The 13,533-nt window shown below is 37.7% G+C and overlaps 2 protein-coding genes across 2 annotated transcripts in view; both read right to left on the bottom strand.

Annotated features, from left to right (window-relative positions):
* Positions 1-231: 231 nt before the first annotated feature.
* LOC124265668 (solute carrier family 22 member 5-like) lies at positions 232-5,303 on the bottom strand. The gene is made up of 6 exons (XM_046700468.1): positions 4,879-5,303; positions 4,544-4,678; positions 4,099-4,184; positions 3,665-3,785; positions 1,723-1,795; positions 232-465 (listed from the first exon to the last, which is right to left on the bottom strand). The coding sequence occupies exons 1-6, from the start codon at positions 5,172-5,174 to the stop codon at positions 232-234; spliced, it is 945 nt and encodes a 314-aa protein (XP_046556424.1). The 5' UTR covers positions 5,175-5,303.
* Positions 5,304-13,111: 7,808 nt separating this feature from the next.
* LOC124265666 (solute carrier family 22 member 4-like) overlaps positions 13,112-13,533 on the bottom strand; it is a 40,103-nt gene continuing 39,681 nt past the window's right edge. Inside the window, exon 10 of the mRNA XM_046700465.1 lies at positions 13,112-13,491. The gene's annotated coding sequence lies outside the window, so the exon portion shown is untranslated. The remainder of the gene's footprint in view (positions 13,492-13,533) is intronic.

Here is a 13,533-nt window from a genome sequence, read left to right as displayed (position 1 = left end):
GACACCTCCTGGGTACAAATCGAATCAGCCGTTGGATGTTTTGTTGTGGAATCCTTCTCCATTCCTCCTGCAGCAACCTGATGGAACAACTTGTTGAAGATTCTGTGGTGGAATACGACGTCGACGTACCCGTCTATCGATCTGATCCCAAAGGTGTTCGATTGGTTTTCCACGGATGACCAGAAGTCGGATCTGTTCCCCACAGAAAGCACCCCACTATTTCCGGGCACGTTAATTATTTTCATTATCACTACAAACAAATATATCAGCACCATTTTCTGTGATGCTGCTCTTCTTCTGTTTCTTCTTCTGTGATTCCCTTTGCTGGTTCAGCCACTGCTTCATTTCAGGAACTGTCTGAGGCAGTTCGTGTTTGTTCGTTTCTGGCAGAAATCGAACTAGGATAGCCACCACGATGCACAATGAGCCGAACACAGTGCCAGGTGCCCAGGGATATTTGCGGTACTGCCATATGAAATAGATATTCTTTGTGATCACAATGCCATGATATAACTGAAGTATAGCGCGAAGTATCTCTAAAACAGAACTCTCTCATCTACGTGGAGATACGAAACTAATATCTGTCATTTATAGTAAATATTTCTTAAAAAGCCTGAAAACGTTTCGCATTCCCTTACTGATATAGATCACAAATGGAACACTATTTAATGTGTAGCGTATGCACAATTTCATAATAAAGTCAAACCATACCTATAAAGACATTTATATAATTGAAGATTCGACATAAATTTTATCGAAAAGATTTAGGAGAAACAAGGCAAAAAATGCGGACCTCGCGTATGATATGTCACTCTTGCTTCACAAGCACAAACTTATCCTCCTTTGTTCTCCTCATTGTTCTTGGTGCCTTAGCTTTGGTACTTCCTAACACCTTTACTGCTAGGAACACATCCCTTCTGAGTGTTGGGGAGTTTACATTTTCTCTAAAATGTTTTTAGTGGATTCCACTAGGCAGCGCCGCCTTGGAAAAGTCCCATTCGCTATCAGGGTTTAAAGATACGAAGGACACTGGACCGATGATGAACCTCACCAGCCTGACTGTGCCAGGATCACCCAAACCCTCTTTGTTGCACATGTTTTATTGTATCTTAATCTGTAATGACGATGATAGCTAGATGTAAGCAGCACAAGCCTATCCATATTCGTAATTCATTTATTCCAAAAGCTGAGTTGACTAAATATAAACGTGGATAGTGGAAAAAATCCACAATAACTAAATATTGGCCTAAGCAGGGAGGCAACGTCATATAAAAAAAATAGAATTGATAAATGTTTAAAAGTATCTAAGTATACATGTAGACATGTTTTAGTTTTAGTCTGTCGTAATTTCATAAGGGATGTGTATATATTTGTTAATGCTTTAGTGTAGCATGATCCTGTACATGTAGTGATGTGTACATATAATGTCTGTTTGTCTGTCTATGACATGAACACTTGTAATAAACACACTATCCTATTGTTGACTTTGTATAGAAAGGTTACAATACTGTACCGGATGATACTTCAAACAATTAATCCTGGATAAATCGACTTCCATGTATAATGTTCTGTGTGTATTTCATATTCAGTAATCAATGATGAGTAGATATTACAAAATACATTCCAGGCAATCATGTGTTATGAGAAATACAGTTATTGGTTAGAGAGCAAATACACACATGTAGTGTAGTAAAATAAAACAACTCTTAGTAGAAGTCTCACCAGCATCCTGGAAAATGGAGCAAATAGTCCACCTACTCTTCCTGCGAGGGATCCAAGACCAAACCCAACATTCCTGAAATATACACAATAGAAATAAAGTTTCTATCTTCTTCTGATCGAAACGTTCCTCTGAAAACAATTAATTTACAATTTATTTCGGGTGTATCACCTATTCCTGTTTGTGACATTCATATTGATTCTACTTTCCTGACCTCTCAGCTAATAACTGTATCAGTCCTTTGAATAATTATTTTCATACAGAACGTAACAGGAAGTCTTCACATGACGTAAATGTTTATCATCTTATGTTTGTTCAATAAAATAAAAGGGATAAAAAGCATAATGATAAAAGAATTCTGCTAAATCCAGAGTCCATTGTAAGATTTATCATCATGTGGATTCGGAAAATATCTCAAATAAATGTTTGAATTTTTACAATCTTAGAAACGGTTCTGCGAAAACATTTAACGTTCCAACGTTGTACAGAACCATCCTACAAAACTGTATATTACATATCAGGACAAATGTGCGGAACAATTTGTCAAAACAGAAATGTGAACAAACAAACAAAATGTGAAACGCTGGGCGTCCTGAGTGTTAACATCCATGTGAAATTGTGGGTAAAGCATAAGGGCAAGAAGCAGGAATTCTAATGGACAGCAGTTGTGCTGCCCTCTTTGCAGATCTGTTTCTTAATACACTTGAATCAGAATTTGTGCTTGGGTTGTCAACATCAAAACAAAGTTATTTGGGTAATTTGGACAAGCTACGTGTATATCGATAATCTTATCTCGTTCAATAACCGTCAAATACTCAATAAACTTCCACTTATTCAACCGAACTTGCAATAAAGGTGACAAGTTGGACCGCCTCATGTTTGTGATGTTTAGTTCTATGTGCAACGGTTCAACTGTAAGCTCTCCATGAGTCTGTATGACAAAAGGGATGATTTGAACTCTCCAATTGTGAACTTTCCCGTCATGTGGAGCAATATTCCTACAGTTCCAGCCTTTTGTTTTCTTATACTACTCACACTTTGATAAGGATCACCAAACTTCACAACTTTACTTAAACGTAGATTTATAATATGAAATTGTATTCATTTAAAACTGGATAAAAATAATATGATAAATCCTCTTTAGGCAGACAGCCACTCTATTCTAACCTTATGCACTTGATACATGAGTAACCATAAAAATGGTTTTCATGGTACCAATCAACCGCTTTGCAAATCATGGAACAAGTCATTGACAAATAACAACACCTGCCAATAGCAGGTATGGGATCCACAAGATGCAATGACATACTGAAACCTAGGAACCATGCTTTCAATATGCTTAGATATTTAAACCAAATTTGACCTTACATCATAGTTTCCTGTTGAATTGATGATTTGATCCTTAGCAAAGTGTGAATAGTATTATTTCACAACATTTGGGGTACCATCGAGCGTGCTCTTTTAATTAGATTTCAAATAGCGTCATATGACTCGTGCTCAGATCAAGGTTATGACATCCTGCGTAAAGCTTTGAAAATGTTTTATGGCAGATATGTGGAGGGCATTTCCAAATCTAAACGCACCAGTGACAACACTGATGTCTGCTGCAACTCCATATTTTGTCTATTCAAACCGTGTTTTAATTCTTTTCAGATGAAGGTTTTGCAAATGTTTATGACGGATATCGCCAGTGGGGCGGGAGAGGCTCACTTGCGAAAACCTGTTGCCATCACTATTTTCACATCGATTCTTGAACATACGTTCATGACATACTCAGAATTGTACAATTGATTTCGTATGAATGTGGTAAGGGTTTTGGCGCTTGAATTTGGATATCATTAATGAAATCTGGGTACAAAAATATTTCGATAATCTTTTTATCTACCGCACGAAATACGGTCCTATTTACTGTAGAGGTCCACCAGTAAGGGATATCTGTCTTACCGTATTGTAGTTGGAAATATTTCTGGAGTATACAGATACAGCACATTAAATGAGGTCGCAGCTCCAAATTTTCCAATCAGCGACAATGTACTGACAGCCACACTGAGGGTTGGTACAACATCTGAAACATATTGCCAACATTAGGACATATCTCCACACTGAGGGTTGGTACAACATCTGAAACATACTGCCTACATTAGGACATATCCTGTCATCGTTGGTACCAACGTAACAGTGAGAAAGGACGCGGATGAATAGCTGACTCAGCTCGTTGTTGACATCCTTTACAAGGCAAACCAGGAAAGATATCCACTTTATTTTCATTCAAGAAAATGAACATTTTAGTCAGTTAGCTCAGTGAGGTGTCAGATTATGGATACCAAGTCTTGGATTATGATTGTAAGCTAGTAAAACAAAGCAACAGCGATGCTAACCCGTGAAATGGTTGAATATGACCGATGTTATCAGCGACACGGCTGCTATCAGATGACAGGCCAAACATGTTTTCCTCCTTCCGAATCTACACAGAAATATACAAAAGTTGAAACTTAACCAACGTCCCTCTTCATAACGATTGTAGATTACGACGAGGTTAACCTAGGTTAATGAGGGTTGTCCTAAATCAGCTGAACTATCGATGTATTGGGAGTGTTGAGGGTTGTCATAATGAGGTTAATGAGGGTTGAGTGTCCTGAGCCAATGGCAAGTAAACACATGATGGCTTTTCAAGTATGTTTAATATTTCCAGAAATATAAACATGTTCCACATTATATTGTGGTAATAGTGACCCGGTGACATTCACTTATATCGTAAGTTTGAACCAGTTAAGATCTGAATCATTCAACAAACCAATATTCCATATTTGAATGTATCATTACCTGTCGACTGTGAGCCAGAAGGCGACAGCAGCAAACACTTCTGTGACAGCACTCAGACCAAAGGCGATGTATTTGTTACTGTGGAACTGTGTGGCGTTGAGACTAAGTCCGTGGTATGTTAAACTATCTGTCACCCTAATCACAAAATAAAATCTGATAAAGGAATATGACAGTAACCTCACCGTTAAAAGATAATGGTGTTTAAAATAATTATTTTTGCCCGATTATGTTTTTCTTACCACACATATTTACAAAAATATTTACAAAACATCATTCTCACATCACACAAAAGATAAATGTGCATATTATCGATGCATGCATGTGCATTTATTTACCATATAAAACACAGAATTGCTGATAAAGTGAGTATTTGTCTGTCTTTGAATATTTGCAGGAATTCGTCTATTCCCTCAGTTTTTGAAACACCCTGACTGTGTTCATTTGGATCCCGGTGAGTGTCTGACGATAAGAGAGGGTTTTGATCAGGAACGTTTGGTTCTTTTACTTTTTCTCTGAACAGCGTTATGATATGGCCTGCGTCCCTATGATTCATATGGCTAGCCTTCTTCAAATTCCGTTCTATGATACTGTATTTCTTCTTTGCTGCCAACCACCTTGAGGATTCGTCCATTACCCTGTAAAGAGGCTAACAGTCAATGCTCACACGGATAACAAACTGAAATGTAACACATGTTTTAAACATATTTTTTCCAAAGAAAGGAACCGGATTGGTAAACTAAGCATAAGCTTTTATGAATACCGCTCCGGGATACAATGGAAGGAAGAGTAAACATGTCATGATGAATGTACAATGCATATGTGAATGATATATAAATGATGCCAAAACGAGAAATAACGCCAATCATTGTTAATCAGTATATGTCATATAAACAAATTATTTTGGATCAAATCTCCAGTTAAATTTATAAACGGGTGCACTGAAATTAAAAGTTCTTTGTTTACTATTGAGGAACAGCTTTGGTTTCCAAACAAAATTGATTTTAGGTCAAATCCATTAGTATGAAAATGCATAATTTGACGTATATCGTTGTAAAGAGTACATGAAAAGAAATAATGATAATGATAGTTATGGCCACAAGAGCAAGATGATGTTGGAGATATAAGTCTTTCATATTTGTGCACATTAAGGTCACTACATCAAGTCGGAGACGAGAATGTATGATTTGACAAAATCTGCTACTGAAATTTTAAGTCAAAATGACTGTAGATATTCGAATCGTTTAAAATTACATTTTTGAATCTCTATAGGCACGGTGATTCCCTGGTAATGAATCCCATCATTTAACAGTATCTGGGAGAAAGGACCTCGTATAATTTACAGATTATTTACAGTTTATAGTCTGAAGATTTGAATCATCGCGCAGATTACAACCAACGACATCTCATACTCTAGGCGGAACAAGATTACTATGATAACTTGGCGTAGCGTTATTAACCATTTTGTAAAACATAGTCATTTTATGAAGTTATATTCTATGACACAACGGGTGACAATTAGTTTCTTTGTATATTTTATGATGGCTGGTACCACGAACAGCACCACACACGGTTCTTAGAGCATCAAGATTGAGGTTTTCAAGTATATCTGCTTGCTGTTTAGTACAATTATCCAATAAATGACTGCAATTATCAAAAACTAGTAATATGAACTGTTTGTACATGGTTTTTAATGTTTTTTCGGTTTTTAGCACAGTCGTTAATGTGTTCACTCCATGAGGAATCATGCTGAAGTAAAAGACCTAAATGTTTATGGCTTTGAACGCAATTAATGACATTCATGGTTAGGCTAGGCATTGGAGATGGTTGCAATTTACGAGTAAAGCGTATTGACTCTGTTTTATTGGGATTAAAAGATACTTGCCATTTTTCTGCCCATTCGGCAAGTCGTTGTAAATCATCGTTCATTACAATAGCATTTACCTTGGGATCATCACTGATCCCATATAAAAAAGTATCATCCGCAAAAAGGCGTATATTACTATTTATACCTTCAACTATATCATTTATATAAACAATAAACAAGAGCTGCCCCAATACTGAACCCTGAGGTACTCCAGCAAAATCAGCATGTCACACATATACATTTAGTCTATGACCCACAGTCATCCTCAAGCACGCAATCATCCACGTGCACACAATAATCATGCTGTATGTTGTATCACACTTAATACAGCGAAAACAGTAGAATTAACTACCAGCGTTTATGATCCAGAAAATACTGATGACCAAACACATGCGGTTCCTCAGGTAAAAGTCGATTTCCATTGGGCGTACTGAAAGATTGTGTACCTGGTGTTGGCATCATGACAGAAACGTTGCAAGAGTGCCCATAAAGTGTTAAGAGATGTTTACATGTCTTGCTCTCAAATGCATCATACCCAAGAAACTTTCAAAGAAAATGGCCAGGTTGCTTCAACTACACATCCCATTTCGTCCAGTTCGCTGAAAACGAACATTTTAATTAATTATATATAGGTATGATTCAAACTCACCATGGTAAAAATATATAGTAGCCTGATGTGAGGCCAGCAATTAACTGGTGATACCTCCAGTTGAAATCTTTCATCAGGTAGGCCGCAACTGCATAGATTACAACCGACAGTGACGAGAAAAGATTTCTTATGAACCCAACCTTTGATCTGTGTCTGGTTGGAACGATTTCCAGACTGAGCGTAGACGAAGTTAAAGTAGCACCCTGAAGTGAAGATCATGTCACATATAATCTACAAGGAGTTGCAAAAAGGTTGAACAAAATGGTTTTGAGAAATTAAAATATGAATGAACAAAAAGAGTCGAGGTGCTCTTGGATCTGTCCCGGAAACAGTTCTTCAGGTTAACATTCACACGTCACGGGTAAACCGAAATCATGCACTCAAGGCTGCATAAAACCAAAATCACCCACTATAATCAAGTGACTATTTCGACCGTTACAAACTTCTAACATAACGTCGACAGTAATATTTTAGTTAATAATTAAAACCCATGATTATCCAACTTATTAGTGAGTGAGTTTAGTTTTACGCCACACTCCCGAGTTATTATTTCAACAAGTGAATGAAATAGCAATAACATATTAAGACAGAACAATAATCACCATATTCGAAAACCTTGATAGTATTATGTAAACTTTTATATACACTACCACCAACGTTGCCCCTTGTATAACCTTCATGACGGCAAAACCAGCATATGTTGGTACAAATGACATGGCAGTGCTGGTTGCAAAGAAACAAAGTCCAGCCAGTATGTTGGAGAACTTGCGTCCATACATGTCCGATAGCAATGTGAACAAGACCGAGCCAATACCCATACCAAACATTAAGAGGGTCTGAAGAAGGTCAGCAAGACTTTCCTTTTCACAGACGATGTCCCACTGAAATCAGACGGGAAATTATATTTCTTTGGATACAAATCTGTTCTCTTTATAAATATACAAATGTTTCCATTGGAGCAGAAAAAACTGACAGTGTTCTAGTTCTTAAGAAAAACAAAGACGAACATGCTCTGTGTTGTGAAATACAGAAAGAGAGAAGAGAGTGTTTGGTTGGACTTCCGAAGGACATGATTTAATTGTTATGATTTTAAAACAAGAGCATTTGGTTTAACTTCAGCTAAACTTAAACGTCATGTTACTTGATCTAATATCACTTCAGAATGGTCAGGCAGCCAATACCCTCTCACTGATTTCTGCACTTGAACTAGAAATATAAGAGACCAGGTGACCGCATCATATTTTTCATCTTGGATCTATGAACAAACATTTAGAGTAATAAAAACGTATAAAAGACTGTATGACTAGGAAATGACGTCAACTTTAAAAAAATGTCCTCTGTGTCGTTCAATGTTCCAGCAGCTCTAGCTGTTGGTGTCAACGTTTTACAAATCCTGATGTGTAATCGAACATGCTCATTTAACGGTGGTTACAAAGAGTGTTTTACAACTGTTTCTCAAAAGCTGTGTTTTCACTGTTACAATATCAACGCCTCACTAAAAATCATAGAAGACATATGTAGGACATGACAGAGAAATTGTCATTTGTCACAATCACAAACTCCACGATTTTGCAACACTGTAGTGTTATATTTAAGAGCATAAATGACAGTTTGTCAAAAGCAGCTAAAGGTATGTTCACGTGTATAGGGTAGAACATGACAGTTTTCCATTCTTCAAACGAAACGCCTAGGCTGTATCATGTTTTTTTGCTGGGTTTATCAGTAATATAAGATGATTTAATCGTTGACAATTCCTTCTTTGTAGTTCTCTTACCTCAGAAACAAGTGAGAGTTCCCACGGTTGTTCGTACTGACGACCTTCTATACACGAAAGCTCTTCAGAATGTCCGGATAAAGTTGACGTAATGCTGATTCCACATTCATGGTGTGTTATGTTCAAGTCAGAGATGTCTGCTTGAAACCCGAGACTCTCAACAACAGATGTTTCATTCTTCAGAACGTTACAGTGGCTCGGGACATGAATTCCTGAGGGAAAATGATACCCTTTACATGACGTTACGTATGATACTGTCATTGTAATGACGTACATACACCTCGATAAAAGTAAGTCTCTTCTGTCCATTTCAAAACGACTGATCCCTTATTTGATTCCGTTTGTTGTTTGTGTGTCACGGTAGCGTTTGCATATGACTATAACCAAATCGCCCCTTATGTTTGCAATCCTAAAAACATATATTTGGATATAATTTTGGATTATGCAGTGAATCGGTGTGCGTTAAATAGAAAGTTTGAAAAAGGTATGGGTATTTAACTGTTGAGTGAGTGAGTAAGCTTAGTTTTACGCCGCTTTTAGCAATATTTCAGCAATATCAAGGCGGGGACACCAGAAATGGGCTTCACACATTGTACCCAGATGAGGAATCGAACCCGGGTCTTTGGCGTGACGAGCGAACGTTTTACCACTTGGCTACCCCACCGTCCCTTTAACTATTGATCTCGTGAAGTTGGGACTTACCTATGAATATGATGCTCATCGTATTGACTGCGTATGGCAGTAACATTAGTGAGGCAAAAAAGATTTGTATCACTTGATATCTTCCCCTCCATCCTAATGCGTCAAAGATTCTGTCAAAATTTGCTTCTTTCGTTGAAGTCATTCTCTTGGGTGCTGATCCTCAGCCTGACCTGATAAGGTTTGGCTAAATGTATCACAAAGTCGTACCGATGACTATTGCAAAGGAGTGGAAGTCGTATTTATATGTGACTAAAGTGCAAACCTGTGCTCAGTTGTTGTTACTATAGATAGTACGTTCACTACTAACAGGTGTCATGTCACCCAACGTATTTAGTACTGACAATACATGATAAATAGGAGTAATCTCGTATTCGAACCAATTGTCAGTGAATCTTGGCATGGCTAAGGGAAGCTACTGGTTTACAGGCACCTCTGCAATGGATAACTAGGAATTACCTAGTGCGTGCTTCCTTTCAAGTCATGGGTGTCAGACAGACGTGCATCTGAATAGGAGTCCCACGTGTCACCTGAGGCATGGTCACTTTGGTTGTACCCAGCACAAAATGTCAACTAAAAACGTTTGAATCACTGAATGAATGGAAACTCTAAACCAAGACACACACACACACACACACACACACACACACACACACACACACACACACACACACACACACACACACACACACACACACACACACACACACACACACACACACACACACACACACACACACACACACACACACACACACACACACACACACACACACACACACACTTTGTCATATAAATAGCGGCGGGAATAGTGACTTGCATTTTCGAAAGAAAACTGTTACATGCAGATTTATGAATTAACCGATGTCTTATCCTTTGAATTTATTGTACAATTCACAGTTACATTTGGCAACCTCGCGGTGCATAGTTATACACTGAAAACACGGAAGCTTCTCTCCAAACTTTACAGAACAAAAGTATTTAACTAGTATTTTCATAAGTCTTATTGTCGGTATTGTCTTGTCTGGTCACATGAAACTGAATTGACCTTAACACCTGTCCGGGTAAGTTTTTACCTTTATGGTTATGTTGTAATGATATAAACAGGGACACCAACATGGAGACACTCATGCTGCTAACACTACCACTAATGTGTAAAACTATTCATGTGTTAATAATCATGATCATTTCCGTCATCATAAGAAATCTCTGCAAAGTAAACTATACTATTCCTACAATATCTTGTTACGTCAGGGGCGGTGGGGTAACCCAGTGGTTAAGGCGTTCGCTCGCCACGCCGAAGGCCCGGGTTCGATTCCCCACATGGGTACAATGTGTAAAGCCCATTTCTTGTGTCTCCCGCCGTGAATTTGCTGGAATATTGCTAAAAGCGACATAAAACCATACTCACTCACTCATTAAGTCATCTTGATTCCCAAGTTGAAACTTCCGAAATTGGTCCACAAGAGAACTCAGTGTGAGACCAACTAACAACAAGTAAAATTGTGCACCAAATTCCTAAATCTGAGGCACGTGTTTATGAATCACTATCAAGTAAGATAATGTTAGAGTATCCTGGGCCTAGATTTTCGAAACTCTCTTAGCGCTAAGATAGTCGTAAGAGACATACATTAACAATGACTTACGAATATCTTAACGCTGAGAGAGCTTTGCAAATCTAGGCCCTGGACCCTAGAGACCCTGCAAAGTACTGCAACATCATTCCACAATAGATAAGGCCTGGCTGAGTAATCATCACACTGAGACTCTCAGTAAATCTTTTGAACAATTACTAAATATATTTACGATTGCTGCAAAATATACGTTCGGAGTTAAGATGAAAAAGCCCAACTGTCTCTTATGCACGGCCAAATTGGTTGGTAACATTCAAATGTGTTTTAAAGCAAACAAAACATATAAAGAACCATGTAAAAAAAACATAATGTGCATAATACTAGTACCTTCCAAAATAAATTATCCTCATTAATAATTAATCATCAAAAGCGTTTTTGGAAATTCCTGCACGTTGGAAAAGGGAGCTTGCAACCTTAGTTTAGATTCTTTTGTAATTATTTCAACACCATAAACGAAAGTACGCCTGAAGTATTGCCTATACTGAATATGTGTTTATTATCCCCCGCCATGAGGTTCGATCTCTGTCCGAGATGGTGGGGACAGATTTTCTCAAAACCGTTATAGATAGGGAATGTGTTTTTATCACATGAATGCCTGGATGGAGGTCGGAAACGGAAACCGTGTTACAATTTGTTACAGGGTTATGGCCCTTATTATGCGTTTCTTGACTTAGTGCACAGTATCCCCAATGAAAACAGATGTTCTCAGAAACCGTTATAGATAGGGAAACGAAATTTGGTATGTGTTTTTAGGACATGAATGCCTGGATGGAGTTCGAAAACGGAAACCGTGTTACAGAGTTATGGCCCTTGTCACGCGTTTCTTGACTTTGTGCACGTTATCCCTAATGGGAACAGACTTTTTCATTTAACAGCTTATGTATCGTTATTTGTAGGAAGAATGAATAGTGGTGACAATTGGAACAGAACAATGTGGCGGGGGATATTAATGACCCATGTCTTGTTGATGTTGAAAACAGTAATGAAAACTGATGAAATACTGAATAGACCTATCACTCAACACAAAAGAAAAACTGGTTGTAAAGTTCCTTAAAAATAGAAATGTCCTCGGTCAAGATCACATCATAAACGAATAAATACGCCATCGTTGTCTGTATATGGGAAATTACTTAGTATAGTGTTAGATCAGGACATTTATCCAGGGAAATGGCTAGATGGCTGGATAAAAGCAATTTGTAAGGTCAAAGGGAACAAAAATAAGCCAGGCATATCAGTCCTCTGACTTGTACAGGGAAAGTATTCAGCAGCATATATACCATACAATCTACAGATTCTTTGTTCTTAACAATATCTTGTTTAAATTACAAGCTGTTTTCCGAACACAATATTCAACCATCGATCATTGTTTCACTCTTCACAGTCTGACAAATTTACTGAAATCGAGAAAGAAGATTCCGATTATACCATAAGCTTGTGTTTATGAATCACTATCAAACAAAGTGGGCACGAAAAGGATAGTGTATCCTGAAGGAACAGTTCTGTACCATAAAACGTATTTGTTGGAATATTGCTCAACATCAAGATAAAATGTCACTAATTGACATTTGAATAGTAGCGACAAAACCCTCTCCACATCTATAAGAAATCACTGCTAGAAGCAAAGTCGATTGTACAATTGTTCTATATCATGTGTATATATTTGTTTCAGCCGTATTACAACTGTACGATGTTTGTAAACAAATCGCGTTTGTACCAGACAATCCAGTGATTGTCATCATGCGATACGATGACAGATCATGTGTTCATGAATCACTATGAAAAGTGATGATACCAGGTGCTCGCGAAAAGGCGAGTCATGAAGTTGAATCTCTTTGTGCGCATATGAGGTGGCTTTATTGGTCTCAAGTTCACTTTGGTGAACAAGTGGAAGGAACTCGGATGCTTGACGATTACTGAAAGATAACATAACATCCATTTACCTGAAGCTTCTGCTGAGGCATTATGCGGTTTATTTTATCAAACTTTATAGACATTGCATAATTTACATGATATTTTCCTTTTGATGATAAGGATAGTACTGCGTTCTATACACATCCGTAGTCTTTGAGTGTTCAGGTTGTTGTTCCTCCATCTCAACAGGGGAAATGCAACATAAGCTACCAGAACCATAATGGAGTAACATCAATTCAGTGTTTTCTCACTAAAATAATTTAATATTGAGTATCGAGGAAGACATGATATGACATTCAAGGACTTTCAGGTGATCCTGCATGGTAGGTGCGCACAACGGTGAGGAGACACAGTTACAAACTTAATATTTACAAGTGTTACCATCCCTAAAGTGTGAGTGATTTCACTATCACATATCTGTACCAAAAATGTACAGCTGCAAATTACTACCAAATATTT

The sequence above is a fragment of the Haliotis rubra genome, unplaced genomic scaffold (genome assembly GCF_003918875.1).
Source record: "Haliotis rubra isolate DU_JTF1 unplaced genomic scaffold, ASM391887v1 Scf99, whole genome shotgun sequence".
Taxonomy (NCBI): domain Eukaryota; kingdom Metazoa; phylum Mollusca; class Gastropoda; order Lepetellida; family Haliotidae; genus Haliotis; species Haliotis rubra.
Note: the sequence above shows the minus strand (reverse complement) of the source record. Positions and strands in the feature narration are given on the sequence as shown.

What these genes read in the sequence shown, in the direction of transcription:
- LOC124265668 (XM_046700468.1), bottom strand. Translation starts at nt 5,174, where the DNA reads ATGGACGAATCCTCAAGGTGGTTGGCAGCAAAGAAGAAATACAGTATC. An exon ending in GCAATTCTGTGTTTTATATG is followed by an intron (nt 4,679 to 4,878) that starts GTAAATAAATGC and finishes TTTTGTGATTAG; the next exon opens with GGTGACAGATAGTTTAACAT. An exon ending in TTCTGGCTCACAGTCGACAG is followed by an intron (nt 4,185 to 4,543) that starts GTAATGATACAT and finishes ATTTCTGTGTAG; the next exon opens with ATTCGGAAGGAGGAAAACAT.